Raw genomic sequence first — 13,892 nt, 5'->3', positions numbered from 1 at the left:
CTGGCTCAGTACTGATGGAAGTAATCTTATTAACAATCGCAGAAGGACTGTGCGTGTCACTGAGTCGCTGTGGATCCTCATCTGAAAAATGATCCCAAGTCCTAGAGCCTTCACCACAGGAGTTTTCCTTGTAGTTATTCTCACAGTCTTGGTGGGCATCCGTCCTTTCACCTTGAGAGTCTTTTCCTTTGCGCCTCTGATCAAGTCGGCACATACCTTCTCCGAAGACATCACGCTGTAGCTGCTTAGAGTAATTCTAAGTCAGTGAATCTCCACCTCTGGTTCTCAGAGTCTCTCTTTTTTTTTTTTTTTTTTTTTTTTTCAGAGTCTCTCTTTAAGAGCCAGGCCGTGGTGCAGCTTCCTGACCGACTTGTTCCTCCGTGAGAGTGAACAGTGGTGAGGTAGGCGCAGGTGGACTGGAGCTCCCTGCAGCTGAGACTGCTTCTTAGAGATTGAGTCAAGTTCATTAGTGGTCAGAACCTACTGTGGATGCAATCACCAAGATTGTTGGTAGCGTTGAGGGTGGTTAAGGAACTGTGTGAATTAGCTGCTATTGAGTTTCTGGTGAGATTCATTCCCAGTCACAGTGATGAAGTCTGTTACCGATTATTATCCTCGGGGCTTTCCAGGGAAAGGATTCCTAAACCTGGTGAACTTGGAAGCTCTGTGCCACAGCACAGGGTCACGGAGTATCAGTGGCATGTTCAGCCACATCCAAAAGGGCTTAAGGCCCCACCCAGTGGGCAGCTACATGAGAAGTATTTTATACCCATTCAGAGCTGCTCACCCTGAGCTCAGCTCCTTTCGGGACCCTTCCTGGAATCCAAGCTAGAGAAACTGTGTCCTATCCCTTCTAATTACCACGTGAAGGAAGAGTGAGATGGAGGAAGAGTGAACTACTGAAAACTGAGTCACTGTAATAGGAACTTGGAGATTCCATAACTGCCTCAGGGGAGCTTTATCATCTTCTCTGGAATTTAAGATGCTGTCCACTGGGAGGAGAGGAAAGGCTCAAGGGAAAGAACTAAACTCAGTCTCCAAGGAGTTGTCAAAATCCACCTTATTAGCAAAAGCTGAATTTAAACTCTATGCCATTGGGACTTCCCTGTTGGCACAGTGGTTAAGAATCCACCTGCCAATGCAGGGGACACGGGCTCAATCCCTGGTCCAGGTAGATCCCACATGCTGCAGAGCAAGTAAGCCAGTGCACCACAACTACTGAGCCTGCGCTCTAGAGCCCGTGAGCCACAACTACTGAGCCCACACGCCACAACTACTGAAGCCCGTGCCCTCTAGGGCCCCCGTGCCACAACCACTGAAGCCCATGTGCCCAGAGCCCATGCTCCATGACAAGAGAAACCACTACAATGAGAAGCCCACGCACCACAACAAAGAGTAGCCCCAGCTCGCCGCACCTATAGAAAGCCCATGCGCAGCCACGAAGACCCAACACAGCCAAATATATATATAAAAAAAAATAAAAGAAACTTTATTAAAAAAATAAAAATAAACTCTATGCCATCAACTAACTCAGCTCCTAATTTTTTTTCCCAATAACTCCTTGGTACTCACTGCTGGTTCTTCTGCCATCTCTACTTCCTTCCCATAAACTTAAGAGCCTTGACTGTGAGCAAGAAGTCTCTGTTGCCCTTCCCCAGACCCAAAAACTGAAGGGGTGAAAACCCCCAAAACACAGGGCAGAGGAATTTATATTTCTAAGGTCTCTCGTTTTATTATTCAATACTGGGCATGTAGCCCAAGGCCTGCTGTTCTAGCTGGCTTCAGAGATCTTGCAATGTGTGATTTTAAGAAGCACTCTTTACCTAGTTCATCACTTCCAAGTAATTACAATTCCAGAAAACTAAAGGACATGGCACAAATTCTTCCATCCCAGAAGGGTCCCTACTCTTTCCCAACCTTTTCAAATTCAGGATACATATGAGAAGAAGTACGGATCTACGTATTAAATACAAGATGAGACAATTCAGTACACTGTTGCTCTTACACAAAGATGAAGTAAACTAAGGGTCATTAATCACAGGAATTAAACAAATGCTAATTTGTTATTTCTCAAACAGCTGGTCTTTGACACTGGCACCTCTTCCAGAGAAAGGCAGAGATGATGGCATATGGGTACACTGTCACTGATGTTTACAAATACTGCCCTCTTGGAATGTGGCTTTATTGGCCCAAACAACATGCTGTAGTTAACTGGGTGTGGCAACACATTTGTCTACCCGCCATTTGCCCCTCTTCCCTACATACAGAACCCCAGGGCATTCTTAGTGGCAGTGTGCCAGCCCCAAGGGATTAATCACAATCCTCTTTGCTGGATACTCACTTTCCCAGCCTCCACTGCAACTCAGAGTGGCTCTGTGATCCAGCTCTGGTCAATAAGATGTAAGAGGAATACACCTGGGGATGGAGCATCAACAGAAGAAAGCCCTCATTTGCTCCCTTCCTTTCTGCTTGGGTCATTAGTGGGAAGACGTGACGCCTGGAGCTGCAACAGCTTTCTTTAAGGCCTGAGGTCACTAACACAAGGAAGAAAAGCTAACATGATAACAGAGATACATATTTTATAAATTAGAGTTATATTATAACCTGCTTTTTTCACTTAACACATAAGCATTTTTACACTTCATTAAATATTCCTTGAAAATATAATTTATAATGGTCACAATGTGTACAGTTCCTTAGAATGACTGCCCCATAGTTTAACTGATTCTCTATTGTCAGAAATGAAGGTAGTTCTGCTTTGCTATTCACTGTGGGAACACAAAAGTATACACATCTCAAATGATTTCCTTAGGATAAGTATAATTGGTGGGTCAACTTATGTACTTTAATGACTTTTTTTTTTTTTGGCCACGCCACGTGGCTTGTGGGATCTTAGTTCCCCAACCAGGGATTGAACCCGGGCCCTCAGCACTGAAAGTGCAGAGTCCTAACCACTGGACCACCAGGGAATTCCCTAACGACTTTTTTTTTTAATTTTTTTTTTTTTTTTTTTGGCTGCGTTGGGTCTTTGTTGCTGCGCACGGGCTTTCTCTAGTTGCGTCAAGCAGGGTCTACTCTTCGTTGCAGTGGGCAGGCTTCTCATTGCAGTGGCTTCCCTTGTTGCAGAGCACAGGCTCTAGGTGTGTGGGCTTCAGCAGTTGTGGCATGCGGGCTTGGCAGTTGTGGCTCGTGGGCTCTAGACCGCAGGCTCAGTAGTTGTGGCACACGGAAGTCCCCTAACGACTTTTAGTACAGTCTTCCAAACTACATTCTAAAGAAATTATATGAATTCTCTACTCCCACCAGCATTACACAAAAATGTTTTCCTATATTCTCTTTTGGATATTACAATTTTAAAAATCTTTGCCAAATAATGGGCAAAATTTTGCCTACTTTTACAGATTTTCCTGTCTCTTCCCTCACTATCAGATTACCAATTGTCATTTCTTGGTGAAATTAGTAGGCTTTCTCTCCAGCAGCAGTCCCCCTACCTGTCAATTTTCTAATCTTCGGCAGGAATTCAGAAAACATTTGTGGAGCATTGCACTAGAAAGGTACTACTGAAATGTAAAGGTAAGACTGCCCTAAAGAACTAAAAACCAATCTGACACACAAAGCAAAGGCAACAAAAGCAAAAATAAACAAGTGGGACTACATCAAACTAAAAAATTTCTGTATAGCAAAAGAAACAACCTACTGAATGAGAGAAAATATTTGCAAATCACTGATAAGAGATTGATATCCAAAATATATAAAGAACTCAACTCAAAAGCAAAAAAACATGAATAACCTGTTTAAAAAAATGGACATAAGATCTGAACAGACATTTTTCCAAAGAAGACATACAGATGGCCAATAGGTACATGAAAAGGTGCTCAACATCACTAATCATCGGGGAAATGCAAATCAAAACCACAATGAGATGTCACCTCATACCTGTTAGAATGACTATTATCAAAAAGGCAGGACTTCCCTGGTGGTGCAGTGGTTAAGAATCCGCCTGCCAATGCAGGGGACATGGGTTCGATCCCTGGTCTGGGAAGATCCCACATGCCGCAGAGCAACTAAGCCTGTGTGCCACAACTACTGAAGCTGCATGCCACAACTACTGAAGCCCACGAGCCTAGAGCCCATGCTCCACAAGGAGAAGCCACCACAATTAGAAGCCCGCACACCGCCAGGAAGAGTAACCCCTGCTCGCTGCAACTAGAGAAAGCCCGCGTGCAGTGACAAAGACCCAACGCAGCCAAAAAAAACAAAAACAAAAACCAAACAACGATGCCACAACTAAGAGGTGGTGCAGCCAAAATAAACAAACAAATATATTTTTTACAAAGCTAGAAAGTCATGCCATAACTACTTCTACTTGGCAAACTGCCAAAAGGCAGCCACAAAGGAAAGGAGGAGGAGTAAAAAGATCAGATAAACCACATCTTCGAAATCAACTTCTGTGTAAGTGATGAAAGACACTAAAAGGCATCTGTTATGCCCTCACCCAGTCTTGTAACCAACCATATTATACAACCCATTTCTGTTCTTCCAAGCTTTCCCCAACCAGCAAATATCACTTCTGCACTGCCCATAAAGTTAACTTATGCCTCACCTTTCTGACCTCCCGAGGGTTTTCTACTCTGACCCACTGCCTGCAGGCCCATGCAAGCCCCAATGTCCAGCAAGGTATGCCGCCAGGGCATTTACTGATTCAGCAAGTGAAGTTGGGCCTGCCTGGGCTGGTTCCCTCCCGACACAGATGAGACCTTTGATGAACATCTGGGGGATGTACAACACAGGGAATATAACCAATATTTATAATAACTATAAATGGAGTATAACCTTTAAAAATTGTGAAGCACTGCTGTACACCTGAAACTTCTGTAATATTGTACAACTATACCTCAATTAAAAAAAAAAAAAAAACAGATCTAAAAAACAAACAACCATCTCCGGAAAAGAGATGTCCAATGCTGGGAAGAGATGTCTTAGTCACGGGCTGGAGAACCCAGTCCTCCACTCCAAGGAGACCTGTGAGGAACCGACAAGGTGGCTGGCGCATACGCGGGGCAGAATGGAGAAATCTCAACTTAAGAGACTGGGGCAGGTGACCCGGCTCAATTCCAAAATTTAACACTTACTTCAACTACCAGTTCATTTCAAAAACTGTTCCAAGTCACTGTTCCAAGTCACAAGGCAACTCAACAGCTTCTGTTCTCTTTCTACCAAACCGCAAGAGGGAAGGTAGAGACCGCACCACTCTGCCCCGCGCAGTAAATGCTTCCTACTACTTGACCTCCATCCAGCCGGCTGCAACTGCAGCCTTTCCCCACGTTCTGCGTTCTCACCAGTGGATTCAGGAAAATATCCCCGCCCACACTAAACGCGTAACGCAGGCCTGAGCAAGGGAGATATCCTGAGGGACCGCGCGCGGTTTTAGGGTCAGGGAAGAGGATTGTAAAGTGCTCACTGCCTTTCGGTTCCGGGACAAGAATCACTTCCCAACGATCGTGAGTCACCAACCGCCGCCGCGGGCCGGAAGTCACTGAGCCGGCGTCCGCCCTGCTCTGTAGGGCGGCGTTTCCCGTGAGTCCGCGGGCGCGCGAGGACTACGACTCCCGGCATGCTCAGAGGCCACGGGAATTAACCCTTCAGGGCCCGCGGATGCCCTGTGCCCCGCCTCCGCCCCTTACCTGGACCCCGGAGGGTGAGTTTTGGGGCGCTGGGGAGGGACTCTTTCCTTTATTTAAGGCTTAGGGGTGTGTGTGTGTGTGTGTGTGATGTACTCCCGGCTGGAGGAATGATTCTGACTTTCCTAAAATGAGACAATTTGCAGTAATGACATTCAAATGCTTTATTTGCGAGTGGGAGACCCAGCATCAACTCTCTGAATCCCAGGGCCTAAGAGGAATCACTACTATCTTCCTCAGAATGCTATCTAAATCGTCTCCTTCTTTACCCCCAGAACAAAAGTAACCAGCAACCCATCCCCTCTTCCGTACTCCCCCCATCGACTTCCACCCTTCCCCAGCGCCCCCAACAAGGTTTGTAACCTGGCTACTGAGTCAGGGTTTTATTATCCCTCCGGTTGAGTGTGAGTACTCATGGAGCCCAGGGGACCTCTCGCATCCTTTTGGATTAGAGATTTTAGAAATTAGGCCCTTTGCCTCTCAGAGCTTGCCCTTCCCCCCAGGTGCCACCACGGAGTCCCTGCAGGTTCAGCAGGCACCCTACCTTTGTCTGACTTGAATGACCATAAGCTTGTGGACAAGGTTCCTTCCTTGGTCCTTGCCTTCATCCCCACCTCTAAAACAACACTGGGCACAGGGTACAATGCGGGGTGGGGGGTGTCACACTCTTGTTCTGGGCTGGGAGGGAGGGGGTTAGGGACTTGAGGTACTAAGGATTATTAGGCTGTGGGGCCAACTACCCTGCTCCTCATCCATGGTAAGAGGGAAATGGAAGGGCTGCTTGTTTCCTTCTCCTTTCACTACTCCCAGACTCCACTTGAACAATCCCAGTTCGCAAGGCCCCCATCCCTGCCTCAGCCTTCAAGAGTCTAAAGCTGCTAGGAAAAAGGGCTATTCTGAGTCAGGCGGTTGGGGGCCTGAAATGCCTGGATGCCCTTCTTTGCCTCACCCCTATTTCAGGGTTTGTCACTGGCAAGCATCCTATCCTCACCCTGGAGGTTAACTCCCCCATTCTGGGCAGTCTCTGGCCTCCTCCTCCTCCCCTCCCCCCCAAAGCGGCCATTGTTCTGGTCAGCATTTGGGGCAGGGTGGACAGAAGGGAGAAAACCTTGGGGCAGGAGTCCTGAACTGTAGGAGGCCAGGGGAGTGAGGGCAGGCCGTCATATCTCTCCTCTATCTCACCCTCCCCACAGCCAACTGGCTCCCTGCCCCTGCCCCCGCCCCTTGACATCCCAGACTCCCTGGCTATTTAAACAGAGATGGGTGCCCCCATCAGCACACTGTCCTTTGGCCACCGGACATCATGCCTCCCAAGAAGGATGTTCCCGTGAAGAAACCAGCAGGACCCTCTATCCCCAAGCCTGCTGCCAAGCCAGCAGCAGGGGCCCCTCCAGCCAAGACTAAGGCTGAGCCAGTGCCAGCACCAGTGCCAGCTGTCCTTCCAACCCCTGAGAAAACCCAGGAGCCCCCCATCGATCTCTCCAAAGTGGTGGTGAGTCCCTGGAAAATGAGAAAAGAGTTTGGAGGGAGTGGTACAAGGGTGGGATACAGCCTAGGGGACTAGGGGTATCTAGAAGGTAGGGAATTGGTAAGCACTGGATAACAGTGGCGCTTTCTCTTAGTACCCCATTTGGAAGCATCCAGGCTTATGACTCTGCTGTTGTCTTTGTTGTCACGTGTGTGTATGTACACACCCACACACCCCCACCTTCTCACCGACCCTCCTGCTGGAGGCAGGGCCTGTAAGATGGGGAACATCTGGGTTCTGAGGACAGTTTCAAGGTGAAGGGAGGGAGCTGCTGCCTGTGCCTGGCTGACTATTCAACACTAAAGGCCACAGCTCTGAACCCCAGGAGGAAAGGCTGAAGAGGACAGACTTGTTAGACAATCACAGCTGGGGGCCAGGGGTAAATTTAGCTTTTGTTCAGCCCCCAGTTATGTGAGGGATGCAGGGCTCAGGGCAGTAGAGGGAGGGGAACAGGTGGCATGGGATTAACCCCGTTCCCTGGAAACCCTCCCCCCAATAATTCCTCCTCTTGGGATTCTCCCAAGGTCTTGAGCTGGGAATGGGACTGAGGTGGCTGGGCTCCCAGCCTGGTCCCTTTGGGCCCCTCCCCAGAAGTGGCTGCCAGTTGGTCGGGAGGAGTGTTGGAGAGGGATTGAATGAGCCCTGTCATCTCTCCTCACCTGCTCTTTTCTTCCACAGATCGAGTTTAACAAGGACCAGCTGGAGGGTGAGGCAAAGCCCCTGAGCCCACTGTCCATCCCAAGTCCCTCTTCAGATCCTCCTTCTATTCCCCTAACTCCATTCCCGACCTTGAAAACTCCCACACTAGTACTCTTTGTGTTCCCGGTTCTGCTCAGCTCAAGCACATAGTTTCTGAATCTCCTTTTTCCTGGTGGTGATGGGACCCCTTGTCAACACTGACCCCTCCTTATACTTCAGAGTTCAAGGAGGCCTTCGAGCTGTTTGACCGAGTAGGGGATGGCAAGATCCAGTACAGCCAGTGTGGGGATGTGATGAGGGCCCTGGGCCAGAACCCCACCAACGCCGAGGTGCTCAAGGTCCTGGGGAACCCCAAGAGTGATGGTGAGGGGACCTCTGGGACGATGCGGGTTTTCAGTTTGGTGGTGGAACCGAGGAATGTTGGTAAGGTGACAAAAAATGCTGAGGTGGGTCCCAGGACTTTAGAAACTGTCAGACGCAGGGGCAGAAAAGCATCGTGAATGTTGAAGGGATAAAACCCTTCATGGTGGGTATGGGAGCTGGGTCCTGGGTGACACTACAGTGACCTTTCCTTCACTTCTCTGATCTTCAGAGCTGAAGTCCCGGCGTGTGGACTTTGAGACTTTCCTGCCCATGCTCCAGGCAGTGGCCAAGAGCCGGGACCAAGGCACATACCAGGACTACCTGGAGGGGCTTCGGGTGTTTGACAAAGAGGCGAATGGCAAAGTCATGGGAGCAGAGCTCAGACAAGTCCTCACCACCCTGGGTGAGGCAGGCACCAGAACTCCTGTGGGGCTGAGAGGAGGGGGTGAACTAAGGAGAAGCTTGGCTAAGTAGGCAGAGCCAGGGAGGGATTACTTTCCTGTAGGTCATGGGCAGGAGACTGAGAAGGTCAGAGCCTTGGGGACAATCTGAAGGTCTTAATCCTGTGGAGGCTAAAGTGTGTGGGCTGCAGATGACTCCCAAAGGGCAGAGGAAAGGGGATGAGGTGGGAGATTTGAGTTTCGGTTTTGGAAGAGATGGTCGTACTCTATGATATGGTATGTCTCTTAATCCTCTGGAATTGTTTCCTTATCTGTCAAAACTTTCACCGGGTGTAACCGAGGTGAAACGGAAAGCAAGATTCAGGGACACGTTCAAGGCATGCTCATTACAGGGAGAGGATTCTCTTGGGGGACTGTTGCTGTGGGCAAGTCTCCAGGGTGGAAGAAGAGGAGGTACCACTCAGAAGAAAGAGGCCTAGGTTGATGAGGGAGGGAAGGCAGAGGCTAAAACGCCGTGTCTGGGGCTCAGGAGAGAAGATGACTGAAGAGGAGGTGGAGGCAGTTCTGGCAGGACATGAGGACAGCAACGGCTGCATCAACTATGAAGGTGAGGGGCCAGACAAGCCGAAGGGACAGGGGAAGCGGGGAGGCAGGAAGTTCGAGGTATGTGGGTGAGGCACCCTGGGACCCATATTATCTCAAGTCAGGTGGCTCATCATCAGGCCAGCTTCTGCAGCCCCTCTTGCCTCCTCTCTCTGCAGCCTTCCTGAAGCACATCCTAAGCGTCTGAGCTCCACAGGTAGGGCCCTCCCACTTCGCCTTGACAGGCAAGCCTCCTTCCCTTCCCTCAGCCAGGGTGGAAAAGCAGGGAAGTACATCTGCATGTCCTGCTGCGCGAGAGCGCCAGGATTTGGCAACTTTCATCTTTTTCCACAGGTGCGGTGGGGTCGGATACTTGCCCCCCTCCCGCCCCCCGCAGGCGAAAGCAAGTTCCTGCCACCAGGAGGCTATTGTTTCAAAATAAAGAGACGGTTCCTCCCTTGGTCTCCGACTCTGGCTTTCTTTATAGGTGGGGGAGGGAAGGAAGGAAAGGGAGGGCTCTCTTCTCCTCCCACCCCTCCCCAATCCGACAACCTCTGACTTTCTTGCTTCTCGGAGGAGCAGATTCCTCGCGCCCCACTCCACCCTCTTCTGCAGTTTCTGTGCCCCAGATAGGGCTGCTCAAGAGAAACGAACAGCAGTGGGTCCCGCCCATCTCATTACTAATATAGCAGCGTCATCTGCATAAACCCGGGCCAGGATTCCTATTGGCTGGGTCGGCTGGGGGTGACGTAATTGGGACGTACTAAGACTAGGGTTGGGCCCGGAACCGGAGCCATTACTGCAGGAAAAGGTCCGGCAGAGCTGAGCGGTCAAGATGGTGGGGCCCAGCGCTGGGAAGATGAGCGGGATTTGGGGCGAGAGGCGGGAAGCCGGGGATAGGGGGCGGGGAGAAGGCAAAAGGTAGGGGGTAAAGGAACCTGAGGGCCTTAAAGGTTGGAGGTGGGGTTGGAGTGTCGGGGATCCTGTCCTGCTGGGAAGCGGGTCCCCAGCATGAGAACGAGAGTTTGTGGTTCAGAGTTCTTGGGACTGGGATAGAAGCTTGGGGGATTGGAGTTAAGATGCTGACCGCTCCCCTTTTCTCTGAGTAGTGTGACTTCACCGAGGACCAGACCGCAGGTAGGTAATCTGACCCCTATTGAGGTCATGCTTAGGGAGAGGGACACTCTAGCACCCTCCAGCCACCTGTCTTCTCTTCAGCACCCCCAGGGGAGTACTTCGTGGATTCCCTTCTCCCTCCTTCTGGATCTTCCATTTTCTTTTCTCACTCTTTCTTCCTCCCTTCCCTTGTACTCTAGACCTGAGCCCCAAGCACTGGGTGAGTTTTAGGTGGTGTGGGCATGTGAAACAACTTGGTCACTAATGCCTGTTGTGTGTGGGGCTTGGGGACTGTGTATTAAGCTGCCTGTGCTCCCCTGTTCCTTAGTTAGCTACTTCTGACTCTTTTCTCCTCCTGTGATAACTTTCCCCCTCCCCCAGCTTGGAATCGTGAAGGCTGTAGACAGCAGTGACCTGTTACTTTGTGAAAATGGAACAGGGAAGTTTGCTGAGGATACTTCTTTGTAGCTGTACTCTCTGAAAGGTCTCTGTACTGGAGGGGTGGGAAGTGGCAGGCTGGGATGACCCCAGTCCCAGGCTGCTGCTCCCACTTCCTTATAAGGACAGGGCCCAGACAGGGCGGTGGCAAATCCCTGCCCTGAGTAGTGAGGTGAGGAGGCTGGGCAGGCTGCTGCAGGCGGAGGGTATGTAAATGGCTGGTACCTCTGCCAAGGGGAGGAAGGCTGGGTATTTATGTGGGACACCTGAGTCGGAGGAAGGGACGCTGGATCCCTCTTAGAGGGTTTGGGTGCACAGCGGTATAAATATCTGGTTTCCTCAGCATGATCAAAGTGGAATGGGCCGCAGGGGCTGTAAGGGAGGGTTTGGGTCAACCCCCACGTGCCCAGTGCTGATGTTTATCTGAATCCTCAGAGTTCAAGGAGGCCTTCCAGCTGTTTGACCGAACAGGGGATGGCAAGATCCTGTACAGCCAGTGTGGGGACGTGATGAGGGCCCTGGGCCAGAACCCCACCAACGCCGAGGTGCTCAAGGTCCTGGGGAACCCCAAGAGTGATGGTGAGGGTCCTTAAGAATAACTCTGCAGTGTGGTAGTGGGTCTGCAGTCTTTAGCTGATAGCTTCGCTTTGTCTTCTTAGGCCCTGAACTCAAGCAGCTCTTGTCTAGCAAGTCCCAGATAAGATTTCTCCTGCCTTGAGTGGGAACCACATAATCCCCAGTGCTGAGAATGCATGTGACTTTGCTTCCACCTCCTTTATGGCAGAGATGAACGTGAAGGTGCTGGACTTTGAGCACTTCCTGCCCATGCTGCAGACTGTGGCCAAGAACAAGGACCAGGGCACCTACGAGGACTACGTCGAAGGCCTTCGGGTGTTTGACAAGGAAGGGAACGGCACCGTCATGGGTGCTGAGATCCGGCATGTTCTCGTCACACTGGGTAAGGCTCTGCCCTTCCTTCTTGAGCTGAGGTGCCACCTGATAGACCTCATGTGTCATCCAATTCCAGAACGCTCACTCTTTCTTCCCCTCTGCAGGTGAGAAGATGACAGAGGAAGAAGTAGAGATGCTGGTGGCGGGGCACGAGGACAGCAATGGTTGTATCAACTATGAAGGTGAGGGACTAACTGGGGTCTCACGGAGGAAGCAGCCATACAGGGCAGCTCAAGTGCAGCATTTGGGGCTTTCCCTGTCCCTGGATTCAGGCTCCAAAAAGTGCCAACAGGCAAGGGGCAGGGCCCAGCCCAGCCCAGGAGTGGGAGGCCAGGGGGGTATGACAGGAAAGGAAGGGCTTATGTGGCATGAAGGGTGGGAAAGGGATGGGAAGTAAAATAAATGGATGTCTAATCCCTCGCCGCCTGACCCCTTCACCCCATGTCTGTGTCTTGTCTTCACCATTAATGTCTCTTCCTTCCTGCAGCGTTTGTGAGGCATATCCTGTCGGGGTGACGGGCCCATGGGGCGGGTACGGCTCCTCCCAGCCCCTCTTCTCTAGTTGACCTCCCCAGTGTTTTTCTTCCCAGCCTTTGCTCTCTAGCCCCTGCCCTTCCCCTACTACCATCTGACTTCCTCCTGGCATGTCTCTGCATGGAGCTGACTGGGGACGGGAGGGGTTCCTCAAAGAGGAAGACAGCCTGGGGGTGTGGTACCTCCTCCTCTCCTAGAATGGGCTGAGGTTTTGCTTCTTAGGGCGCTGGTGTCTGGGAACTCACACCAGCCTATCCCAGTCCTGCTTCATGGTCATCCTTTAGCCCGGGAGCACGGGCAGCTGGCAGCGGGGGGTGGGTTGCCTGCCCCACTGTGCTACTGTAGCTGAAGTCTCTTTCCCGTCCTTCTGCTGGGCAGCTCGGAGGTACCCTAACCCAAAACTCTGTCTTCTCCTCCCGCCAATGGCTGACAGTAGCTGTAGGTGTAGTTGAGAACTCTTCTGCCTCTGCTGTGTTCTTGCTGCTCAGGGTGGGGTGGGGAAATAACAGCTGGTGGGAGGGGAGCTGGGGGCTGAGAGGACTGGTCAGACTCAAGGTGGCCCCTCTGCAAACTGACCCCAGGGTTGGTTGCTGTGGGCACATTCCTTCTTAGGCTACCTTTGTGGTCTTGTGGTCTCCTGGCCCCTGGTGGACCCCTCCCCTTGGCCCTGCTCCCTGGATCACCCCCTCTCCTTTCCACAGAGCTCGTCCGCATGGTGCTGAATGGCTGAGGACATTCCCAGTGTGCGCGGACACCACGCCTTCCCTGTGGGAGACTGTGTATGTAGCCCCAGAGGCCTCCTAGGTGCTCTTGTCACAGTAGTTTTCCCAGATTGTCTCTCTTGGATGATGTTTGCCATCAGCATTCACCAAATAAACTTGCTCTCTGCCCTACACGCGGTTCTGCTTTCCTTCCTGAGCAGGGTGAAGGGGAGGACAGTCTGGGGTCAATGGACCAGAGGCTGGGGAAAGCCAGCCGGCAAAGGGCCTCTAGGAACCATCTTTGCTTGATTTAAGAAATGCTGGCCTTAGTTATTGATGCTACAATGGCTACCCCTTGGGGATTAGGAAAGCCATAAATCCCTGTAACAGCAACGCTGGCCACCCTTGTGCCATCCCATATGGCGCTGAGTCCTCTCCTAGCCCTCCCCGGCACTGAAGGCCTTTTGTCGGGGAGCCCGGGGAGTGTTTATTGGCACGAAAGCCAGGCCATATTAGCACTGCCTGAGCCTGTCTCTCACTTCAGCAAGGCTAGGGGCCAACAGTAACAAGTAGCTGAGATGCCTGCCTTCTCCCCGCCTAATAAGGGAAGATATGAAGCCACCACTTCTGAAAGGATAAATAGACAAAATCTCTGGGATGTGAGGATGTCCTTCCAAGTCTTAAATGGCTATTTTGAGGGCAGGTGAGAGAGAGCCTCTGCCCAGTCCCTGCACCAGTCATACAGTCTGGACAGCTGTGCTGCCCTTGGCCTGTTTGGGAGAGAGGCCCAGTGCCTCTGCAGCCCCGCCGAGCGCCACTGGGAAAGACTCCCAGGAGTGCTGCCCACAGCCTGCTTCCCCACCCCCACCCCCCCACCCCCGCCCCACCTCACAGCCAC

At 51.4% G+C, this 13,892-nt stretch overlaps 2 protein-coding genes across 5 annotated transcripts; both read left to right on the top strand.

Annotated features, from left to right (window-relative positions):
* The first annotated feature begins 5,531 nt into the window (after window positions 1-5,531).
* Window positions 5,532-9,714, top strand: MYL6B (myosin light chain 6B). 3 transcript variants are annotated; one of them, XM_024736824.1, is made up of 8 exons: window positions 5,532-5,698; window positions 6,939-7,173; window positions 7,888-7,915; window positions 8,128-8,271; window positions 8,501-8,674; window positions 9,202-9,279; window positions 9,434-9,471; window positions 9,609-9,714. In XM_024736824.1, exons 2-7 carry the CDS (start codon window positions 6,985-6,987, stop codon window positions 9,460-9,462), a joined length of 642 nt encoding a protein of 213 aa, XP_024592592.1. In that variant the 5' UTR covers window positions 5,532-5,698; window positions 6,939-6,984; the 3' UTR covers window positions 9,463-9,471; window positions 9,609-9,714. The 3 variants fall into 3 exon arrangements, with proteins under 3 accessions (XP_024592592.1, XP_024592593.1, XP_024592594.1); XM_024736825.1 differs by having other exon boundaries at window positions 6,875-7,173; XM_024736826.1 differs by lacking the exon at window positions 5,532-5,698 and adding an exon at window positions 6,007-6,035.
* A 277-nt stretch (window positions 9,715-9,991) lies between these two features.
* Window positions 9,992-13,186, top strand: MYL6 (myosin light chain 6). Of its 2 annotated transcripts, XM_024736828.1 has the most exons (7): window positions 9,992-10,092; window positions 10,364-10,391; window positions 11,244-11,387; window positions 11,593-11,766; window positions 11,864-11,941; window positions 12,247-12,291; window positions 12,995-13,186. In XM_024736828.1, the coding sequence occupies exons 1-6, from the start codon at window positions 10,090-10,092 to the stop codon at window positions 12,273-12,275; spliced, it is 456 nt and encodes a 151-aa protein (XP_024592596.1). In that variant the 5' UTR covers window positions 9,992-10,089; the 3' UTR covers window positions 12,276-12,291; window positions 12,995-13,186. The 2 variants fall into 2 exon arrangements, with proteins under 2 accessions (XP_024592596.1, XP_024592595.1); XM_024736827.1 differs by lacking the exon at window positions 12,247-12,291.
* The last annotated feature ends 706 nt before the right edge of the window (window positions 13,187-13,892 follow it).

This window comes from Neophocaena asiaeorientalis, unplaced genomic scaffold (assembly GCF_003031525.2).
Source record: "Neophocaena asiaeorientalis asiaeorientalis breed wild unplaced genomic scaffold, Neophocaena_asiaeorientalis_V1.1 scaffold134, whole genome shotgun sequence".
Taxonomy (NCBI): Eukaryota; Metazoa; Chordata; class Mammalia; order Artiodactyla; family Phocoenidae; genus Neophocaena; species Neophocaena asiaeorientalis.
This window is presented reverse-complemented; position numbering and strand designations above follow the sequence as displayed.

What these genes read in the sequence shown, in the direction of transcription:
- MYL6B (XM_024736824.1), top strand. Translation starts at nt 6,985, where the DNA reads ATGCCTCCCAAGAAGGATGTTCCCGTGAAGAAACCAGCAGGACCCTCT. An exon ending in GGGGAACCCCAAGAGTGATG is followed by an intron (nt 8,272 to 8,500) that starts GTGAGGGGACCT and finishes TCTGATCTTCAG; the next exon opens with AGCTGAAGTCCCGGCGTGTG. An exon ending in ACAAGTCCTCACCACCCTGG is followed by an intron (nt 8,675 to 9,201) that starts GTGAGGCAGGCA and finishes TCTGGGGCTCAG; the next exon opens with GAGAGAAGATGACTGAAGAG.
- MYL6 (XM_024736827.1), top strand. An exon ending in GGGGAACCCCAAGAGTGATG is followed by an intron (nt 11,388 to 11,592) that starts GTGAGGGTCCTT and finishes CCTTTATGGCAG; the next exon opens with AGATGAACGTGAAGGTGCTG. An exon ending in TGGTTGTATCAACTATGAAG is followed by an intron (nt 11,942 to 12,994) that starts GTGAGGGACTAA and finishes TCCTTTCCACAG; the next exon opens with AGCTCGTCCGCATGGTGCTG.